Source organism: Rhinichthys klamathensis, unplaced genomic scaffold (genome assembly GCF_029890125.1).
Source record: "Rhinichthys klamathensis goyatoka isolate OS25496 unplaced genomic scaffold, OSU_Roscu_1.1 h1tg000123l_1, whole genome shotgun sequence".
Classification (NCBI taxonomy): domain Eukaryota; kingdom Metazoa; phylum Chordata; class Actinopteri; order Cypriniformes; family Leuciscidae; genus Rhinichthys; species Rhinichthys klamathensis.
Window position 1 is genome coordinate 226,043 of NW_026606660.1, and position 10,078 is coordinate 236,120.

The 10,078-nt window shown below is 39.4% G+C and overlaps 1 protein-coding gene across 1 annotated transcript in view; it reads right to left on the bottom strand.

Annotated features, from left to right (window-relative positions):
- The window catches only part of paplna (papilin a, proteoglycan-like sulfated glycoprotein), a 118,239-nt gene extending 108,494 nt beyond the window's left edge, over positions 1–9,745 (bottom strand). The window contains exons 1-3 of the mRNA XM_056255847.1: positions 9,653–9,745; positions 7,455–7,558; positions 554–614 (exon numbers count right to left, since the gene is read on the bottom strand). Of these exons, the coding sequence (XP_056111822.1) occupies positions 554–614; positions 7,455–7,558; positions 9,653–9,703 (216 nt within the window). The 5' untranslated portion in view covers positions 9,704–9,745. The remainder of the gene's footprint in view (positions 1–553; positions 615–7,454; positions 7,559–9,652) is intronic.
- Positions 9,746–10,078: the final 333 nt, after the last annotated feature.

Sequence of the window (10,078 nt, forward strand, 5' to 3'; positions counted from 1 at the left end):
TATATCGAAAATGAAAGTAAAGACATTTATAATTCTATTTATATTTCATATATAATTTTTTAATCTTTCTAATTATCAAAGAATTCTTTAAAATGAAGAATATCACAGTATCCACAAAAATATGAAGCAGCACAACCGTTTTCAACATTGATTATAATCAAAAATGTTTCTTGAGCAGCAAATCATCATATTAGTATGATTTCTGAAGGATCATGTGACACTGAAGACTGGAGTAATGATGCTGAAAATTCAGCTTTGATCACAGGAATAAATTAGTTTACTATATAACAGCTATTTTAAATAGTAATCATATATTACAAGATTATTTTTTTATTAAATAAATACAGCCTTGGTGAGCCTTTTAAAAAACAATCTTCCTGACCCCAAACTTTTGAACCATATAGTGTAAATATTAATGATGACAAAAAAAAAAATCAACAATGCTACAAAAGATTAAATCCTCAAATATATCAATGCCATTAATTGATCAGGTATAAGCTTTGATTTCCTTCAGGCACAAGGGTCATTGAGCAGAAGAGCTTTCAGTGTGTACCTGGATATTACATGAGCGATAGGACTTCTCTGGACCCACACAGCGGTGACCCCCATCAGTCCTGTGGATACACACACATCACATGCAGATCAGGTGTTTTCACTCTTACGGGAAAACTGTTTTAAGGCAGTCTGATTAAACCTTCACTTCAAAAATATTTGCCATTATGCAAATTTGAAAATAAAGAGATCCTGTTGCGCTGTGTGTTCATGATTAGTGGTTGACTGATAGACTTTTTGATGGCCGATGCTGATTTATTTAAAAAGCAGGGTGGTTACACAATATATATATGTATATATATCACAATATATATCACACTATTTAATTTAACGATAGTAAATATCTGTAATAAGAGGGCGGGCTCAAAGTGCAGAATGAAAAGAGCAAAGCAAAAAGCCAGGAAACGGGTCATTTAAAGAAACAAAAACATGAAATATAAACAAAAAAGGACTGACCAAGCACAAAATACATGGGTATAAATAAATACACAAAGGCTAATATGGAAACTAGAGACACCTGGGGACGATAACAGGCGATTAACAGTGAACACTACAAAGGACTACAGAGATGGCACAGCGTTGTCAAAATAAAAGTCCCACTCACAACACTTCTTGGCCAAGCGGAAAACATATCGGCTGATGCTGGTGATTCAAAATTGCTAAATATCAGCTGATAAGATTGGCCTTGACTATATATCACAACATGATGCACGTTATAGGTGAACCACACTGCAGACTTAAAGTCCCCCTGTAGTCAATAATTGTATCCCTTAAAACTCATCTTTAATCACCCAAATGACATATTTAAACTTTTTTTCCTTGAAAACAAAATTCTTCATGACTTAAAATATCTTGAATGTAACTCGACACCCTTGCCTCATTTAGTATACGCGTTCTATGAATATACAAATGAGCCCCGCCTCCACTCACTCACTCAGCTCAGAGATCCACTGGTTGACGATCACACGTTGATCTGATTGGTTACAAGGTCGTTTGTGACGTCAGAAACACCAGCGATTTCAAACCGTGTTTTTGAGACTGTCTTTGGTTCACTGCAGTTTTAAGGAGGAAATACTCAGCAATGCTGTCGACTTATGAATTTAAACGTGGTTTGCACATCGACATAAAAACCCCCATTAAAATCTTGATTTTCACCACAGGGGGACTTTAAGTGAACCATACTCAAAATGCCTCATTTGGACTTTAAATGCCTTTAAGACCCCCAAATTGTGAAAACACCCTAAAATATCAGTGTCTAATATCATTGACACGTCTTAAGGCCTGTTCACACCGGGACGAATTTCAGGCGCGATATTCGCCGACGTTTAACGCCTCGTGACTAAACAAAGGGCGCCAATGTGTGTGTGCACACCGACACGAAAAACGCCACGAGTAAAAGTGTAATTTTTTTTTAAACGCCTCGGGTTCGTTTTTTTGGTTTGGCGCGCCGCGTCAAAAACTATCCGACCAATGAGATTGGCGCTTTTGCTCACGTGTCTGGAGCTTCTGAACTTACAGTAAAACACAACTTGGGGGCGCTCAAACACAAAACGGTCTTGCTGAGCACACATACGTGACGGCAAAGAAGATGCGCCAAGTAGCGTCTACCATAGATATCATATAATAAAGGCTACACCCATAGATATCCATAATAAAGGCTAGATGTCTCGTCCGCGCTGCTGGCCAAATATGGCCTTTATTATGGATATCTATGGTATACACTGCCGGGAAGAAATAAGACGAGGAAGATGCAAGGCAAGATGAATGTAGAGCTGCTGGTCTCGTTGCTGTCGGAACATAAAGAACTATATGACAAACACGACAGCGACTACAAAATAGGACTATTTCTGTTTTACATTAAGCGCCATCTAATTTCAGGGAATGAATTTGCATGTTCACTCGGCTCATCGTCAGCGGAAATCGCTTGGGTGTGAACACAAAAAAACGCGTTGAAAAAACGCTGACGAATAACGCGCGCAAATATTCGTCCCGGTGTGTACGGGGCTTAAGGACGCATAAAAACACACACCCTTGCAAAAGAAGCACACACCCACACAGACACACAGACACACAAATGCACAGAGATCATAACAAGTGCTTATGGGTGTGTGTTGAGGGCTGATGCCTCAATCTCTTCCGAGACACAACAAGGTCTGCTTCACTACATCTCAACCTGTCTGTTTCAGAGAGGAGTCATCCTGTTCTTCCACACTCACACATTATTAATGAGCGGATACATGGAGTTTCCAGTATTTCTAGATGTTAAGTCAGCACATGTATTACAGACAGTAATACTGTGCAAGGAAAAGGCAGGGTGTGGTGCCTGATTCACTCTCCCGGCGAGACTTGCACCAAGCTGGAAGAGAGATGTCTGAAAGTCCCAGAAAGATCGCCCCAGGGGGACGTTTTAGTCTTGAGCGAGAAGTGTACTTATGAGCTCAGATTTCTCGCAAGTTACCGATGTCAAAACTGTTTCTGGGAAACTCTAGATTGTTAGATTCCTCAATGCATCATCCATGCATAACAACTTCCTTCCAATAAATCACAACAGATTCTGACTGGTAGGAATATGTTTGTGTTGTTCAGTTTCTATAGGCATGGGCAATGGTGCAAGGGTGTGTATTAGACCAGAAAAGTATCATTTAACTCAATTTGGGCTGGGAAAATCATTTAAAGAAGAGTGGTAAGTTGATAGACAATCTGCCATGTTTTCATGAGCGCCATTCCCAGAGTAAAATGCAAGACAGAACAAGCAGACCAGATTCCAACACCCAGATTTATGGCCAAAGCTCTCAATGTCCTGTTGAAGACTTTCCCCAGCCAAATCCCTATCGCTCAAACACATAATTGTGCAATGTAACACGTTCCACTTAAAGACGGTGCATACTTGACCTTGCATACTTGACTAAACCAGTGTGTGTGCCAAAGGAGACATAGCATGTTACTTTTGTAAGATGAACCGAGAATGCCATAGAAGAAGCGTTTCGAGTTCCCTAAAGAATCTTTCAGCAGTTCTTAAAAGAAACAATTTCCCTTAGAATATTTTAATAATCTAAAGAAACTTTGTCCACTATAAAGAACCTTTTGTGCATTTGAAAGTTTCCATGAATGTTAAAGGTTGTTTATGGAAACGTTAACTCTTTCCCCGTCAGCGTTTTATTTGTTTAACTTGCCAGACAGCACCAGAATTTTTGATCATATTCACAAAACTTCTGTATGAATATGTAATCTGCTTTTAAACATCATTACAAAAAAAAAAAAACACATTTTATTCTAGCTTCATTCTTTTTTATCAATACTTGAATGAGCAAAAAAACGAACAAAAGAAACATTCAAAACATGAATTATCAGAGATCGAGTCCACCAACAACGTCGTAAACCTCTTTGCGGGTTCAACATTTTCCTCAGTAAAGTTACGCTATTTAGATTTATATGCTGTTGAATGTTTGCTGATCACATTAGCTTGTGTCTAAACAGCTCCTTCTGGTTTATGCAGATTTTATTCTTTGCTTGTTTTTGGATCCACAATACTGTTTTGGAAGATCCACAACAGCGCCCCCTACCTTATAACATTGAACACACCGATTGCTGGAATAACTCACCAATGGCAGGGAAGTGTTGTTTCGTAAATGGCGGGGAAAGAGTTAAAAGTGTAATAAGTAATATCTTAGAAAAAGAGAATAGGGGTTATTTAACTAAACACCAAGAGGAAAGGCATGGTTCCCATGAGGCTTCTCTAAAAATCAGTAAGGGTGATGATGATTTGTACGTTCGATTGTAGGCTCTTCCTCACACTGAATACTGACACAGCTGCCTTGATCTGCCTTGACTAGGTATTAGGTCTGTCACTTTTGTGAAAAAATCCTAATCGATTTTTGAGACATAAGTGTTCATTGAATCGATTGTAAAATCGATTTTCCATCTAAAGACGTTTCCATTTTCAACACCAAATACAGGCAAATCCACGGACACCTAACAGGCGTTAGGACGAGCGTAAAGAGGGCGCTTGAGACGCACAAGTCTGCAATAGTCCTGATGATTTATTGGCGTGAAGTTTCAGCACAATGACAAACAGGAGCGCAACATTCAGGGATTGAGATTAACACACTCGACCCGACAAATGCGGGTACAAATGAACTTTGGCGGGAAACGCTGTCAAATCACGAGCCAATCTGGCGTGTTTCTGTGTTTACTCACTTTGCTGGGGAAGTTCGTGTAAGACAAATCTGCGCGGATTTAGAGCAAATACGCAACTCGTGATCCTCATGATATATTAAATACAGCGTATCGCAGAATCTGCGCATTTCTGGCTTACTTGAACACACACACACACACGTCACTACGCAACACATAACCAGGGCCGGATTAAGAGTTCAGAGGGCCCTGGGCACAATGTCTTGTAGGGCCCCCTCTTAGGCAGGCCAAATGTATATTTTGTCCAAGGACATTTTAATATGGCATTTACAGTTTTACTGACTTACAAGGAACTTTGTTGTACTATGCTGGAGTAAAGTTCCTAAATGGTCGTTCTTTCCCATAGGAATTTGTAAAACTATGTTGGGTGCACCTCTGTGCCTCTAGGGGGGTTCGGGGTCCCCCGCAAGAAAATTTTGTACATTTTAAGGTTAAATGCATCAATCTCGTCCTCTTTGAGAGATCAAAATTAAGAGCTTCAACCCATGAACTGCTCGTTGAACAAAGAAAAAGCATTGATTTGTACCAGGACAATAAAGAGGGCTCAAACATATTTTTAGTTATGAGAGCCTCAGTCTACATTACATTATCAATGGTGTTTTAGGATGCCAAACAATTATTATAATAATGTAATAATGATTTATATAATTATTCCTATGACGTAAAATCCATTTAGCCTATAAATGTACTATAAATGAAAATGAATATTTCAAAAGTATATTTTAGTCTACATTACACTATAATACAGGAAAATTAAAATACTTTTGTCCTAATTTCTTCACTTGCAAGAAATAAACCCTTGAGCTTTTATTTAGGAGAAAACACCAGATAACCATGGTGATCGCGTGAGCAAAGTGCACACTTTTCTTTAAATCACCCAGCACACACAGGATGCCTATTCTTAAAGTCTTGTGCTGTTTTATAAAGGCACAAAGCCATATCATGGTTTCGATTTTAGTTCGTTGGCCAAATATAACGCTAGAGACCTTTATGTTAGGTTATACATTTTACATCTCATATGTGTAGGGAAAAGGGAGAAGAGAGAGTTCGGCAAAAGGCGAATTCGAACTCGGTCGAACGCATCAAAAGGTGCTTTCACGCACTTCACACGCTACGACCTACGCCGTTGTAGCTATTCCATCACGGGCGTCTTTTTGGTAAAAAGACAGGCACTTAGTGCAAATATACGCTCCGTTATCTAAAATATTTTTTTTCTTCCCCTCGCTTGGGCCACAAGTGCGCATGGCGAACTTGCAATGAATACATTTTATCAGACCGGCCCTCGCGGCCTCGAAACACTACCGGCCCACCGGGGGAACTCCCGACTCTCCCGATTGCCACTCCGCCCCTGGTGCTCAGGGCCCCTTAGATGTCATGGGCCCCTGGGCAAGTGCCCAGTTGCCCTAATGGTTAATCCGGCCCTGCACATAACGGCGCGCTTGTTCACTTGCATTGAAGTAATAGCGAATATTAAAAAGCATTTGGTGAACAGAAAAGACATTGTTATTGTCCAGCATCCTCCATGTTCTGTGTGCTGGGTTGATCTGTCCACCTAAAACACATTTTTGGTGAAAAAAAAGGCAGTTAAAATCGATTTCTTATTTTCGTTTTCGAAACTTGTGTTGGTTGGTCCGATCGATTGTGCAATCTATTTTCGAACGTAAAGTGACAGTCCTACTAGGTATATGGCTGAATTTACAGTTTTCAACTAGATTGTCTCCATTCAGCTATTTCAGCCACAGAAGAATAACTTCCCTCTCTCCTGTACATTTGAAGCACTATTTATGAACCCCTTGATATCTCTTCTACCCTTGAACTTACGCAAGTTAACTGTTAAAGTCCCCCTGTAGTCAATCATTTTATCCCTTAAAACTCTTTGATCACCAAAATGACATTTAAAAAAAATCTTCATGCCTTAAAATATCTTGAATGTAACTCTACACCCTTTCCCTGTTTAGTATATGCGGTTCTATGAATATGCAAATGAGCCCCGCCTCCACTCACTCACTCCAGCTCAGAGATCCACTCGCTCAACTTACTGAGTAAACGCTGCACAATGGTGTCGCTCTTTACAACGTCGTACACATAACGGTAATTAACAGCTAATAATGTGTTGCTAATGCTACACAAACCATGTTCCCGTTCGCATCTCAGCGTCAGACAGCTGCCGCCTAACAATCATCAGAAACGCTCTGAACAACTCAGAACGTCAGTGGAGAAAGGCGTATAGTTCATCATAACATCGTAATATACATCATACACCCGTTTTATTGCTAAATCTACCCGATTTTTCATATCAACAGAAAAATATACAGAGATATCTTGGCATCTCTCGAGACTCCCCTGCTAGTTCGCCGTTAATGATATGCTAAAGCCCGCCGGCACGTTGATCTGATTGGTTACAAGGTCGTTTGTGACGTCAGAAACACCAGCGATTTCAAGCCGTGTTTTTGAGACTGTCTTTGGTTCACTGCAGTTTAAGGAGAAAATACTCAGCAATGCTGTCGACTTATGAACTTACACATGGTTTGTCTTAAAGCATATTAAAAACACCACATAGACACATAAACAACATTAAAAGCTTGATTTTCACCACAGGGAGACTTTAAACTATTCAATAACCATTGGGTGACACAAATCAAGTGTTAGTAGAAGTACAGTAAAGAAAAGTCTCGATGACACGAAGCGTTTGTGAAGCGAAGACTCACCGCTGGGTTACACATGTCCTGGTCCTCGCGGTCACCCCCCCGCCACAGCTGCGACTGCATTCGCCGTACGGACTCCACTCAGCCCAGACATCTCCAGTGGGTTGCTATTAACAGTGGGGAATCATATGTTTCTATCAAATAACATAAGAAGGTAAAGTTGCCATGAAGTAGAGATATTATCTACCTCATTGTGATATACAACACTCGAGTATAATAGGTTGTAAAATGAATGGAAAATGTTGAGATTAGGGATTTCTAATGTCCGATGACTGATACAGACACCGCAATCTTGAGTATCTGCTGATATTGCTGATATTTATGCATATCTGATAGTCGATTTTTTTTTCTTGATCAGTTTTGAGTATCTATACCACATTAACTACATACTACTTCATTATAAATGGAAAAAGGGAGTGTGTGTGTGTGTGTGTGTTGTCTTTAAAACGTGTGTACCTACTTAACTAAATTTTGGGGACAAATTTGTAACCAGAAGTGACCAAAACTTGACAACATCTCTAAAAACCTCCCTTTAGGGACGTCCTCGTATGTAAATCTGGTATAAAAACAATCTGGTGTGTGTGTGTGTGACTTGTGAGGACAGAAATGCCCTTCTAGGGACAAGTGTTGTAAATTAGTTATAGCTAAAAACATTAAGATACATGCATCAGATTACTGTCAAAGTTCATCTATGTTATTTCTGTCCCTATCTAAATAAACTTACATAATACATTTTTATAATGACATGGGTTTTACACTGGTATTACAACGTGAACATTATTTATGAGGACATTTCTTGAGTCTTCATATTTAAAATGGCTTTAAAAACATACAAAGCAGTGTTTTATTAAAAATGTAAAAATGCATAAAGTTTTCAGTGATGGGTATAGGTTCAGGGGTAGGCTTAGTGTGTGTGTGTGTGTGTGTGTGTGTGTGTGTGTGTGTGATGGGTAGGTTTAGGGGTCGGGTTAGTGTAGGGGAAGAGAATATACAGTTTGTACAGTATAAAAAACCATCACGCCTATGGAATGTCCTCACAAGTATAGCCAAACAAACTGTGTGTGTGTGTGTGCGTGTGTGTGTGTTAATATACGTAACATCTAAAAATAAAATGTCAATGTAAGTTTAGACATACTGCTACATCTGGTAAAATCGTGATTTTAAAAACTGCAATTAAAAATCACTATTTGTGTTACAAGAGTTCTAACGTTCTTCATAATTGCATGAACATAATTGTATGCACTATAAAAAAAAAAACGTTTCTTTTGAAATGCATGGTGCAGATTTTTAATAAGACAACAGACATGATAGATAAAATAAATAGGCTACATATTGATTATCTTTTATAGCGCAAAACTGTCATAGTATGAAAGGTTCCAATACAGAGCAGCACAAAAGTGTGTGTACATTTACATGCAAATGAGCCGCTTTTCCGGAAGAAAGGGGCTTCGGATACTCCGGCAACGACAAAACCGGAGAATGTGTCAGTGTTCAGCTTTATATGTACGAACCGGAGTCGGACACTGATGGAAAGACTCCGGGTGAAGTTACGTTTCTGAATGGTTAGTTGATGAATTTATGTAGTTGTTGTGGAGTTAACTTTATTCAACTTATCGATTAGTATAGTATATTCCGTCATGATCATCTGTAAACTAGTACAGGTGCTCATGTGGGAACTTACCTCATTTCTTCGGCACATTCCCTTCATTATTAAAATGAATCCACTGTGTCTTCAGAGGCTCAGATGCTGGGAGTCTCGGGAGACTCTTATGTTCATTTGTACATCCAAAAACAGAACATTTGTAAAGTTTGTGCGTAGAGCTTATCAATAGGTGCTATAGCGAGGATATAAACATGGCGGACTATGTGCGGCTCACTCACACGGCTACTACTGTGACGGCCACCCCTTAAATCTGGAACAGTGTATTTACAGACACTGCTTTAGTGGATTTATGTGGATTCAAGAGGAATATTAAATTTTTATCATTATCGGTTGTTTACGCATGTAAAAGAGAATTTTGCATAATAAGTCCCATTTAAAGTAAGGTTTGTTCACTTACACCATGTACCGGGAGTTTTCCTTAACATTTACATTTTTCTGTTCCAGGGTTCATAGCTGTAATCTACTTTACAAGGTGAAGCACGTGTGATTTATTGGCTGAATCACCATTGGTTATAGTGTACTGCAGTATTTCACTCACCATAAACACAGAGACCAGTACCAGCTGCAGACAGACCACAACCGACAGCATCCTGAACGCTCGGTGTCAGTCCTCACTGAAGGGGACAGCACACAGCAGACATGCTGAAAACACAGCCGTGCCGCACAGTATCATGCCCACGTGACAAGTGTAAAACATACCTGTTGTTAGCCAATTCAATGCTCACACACACACACCCAACGTCCTGCAACAGACAATGGTGTGTGTTAGTTTTTTGTTGATTTTAAAAAAGCCCCTGAAGCTGTGCATGCTCAAACAGACAAGACACATCCCCTCGTCTGAAAACATGAATTATGAAAAAAACCCACACATTATTAGGAACGCCTGCCAAAAAGCCCATTTAAAGCGTTATTTGAGATTTACCATGTGCACTCATCACCATGCAAATCAAAACTTTCATTTTGT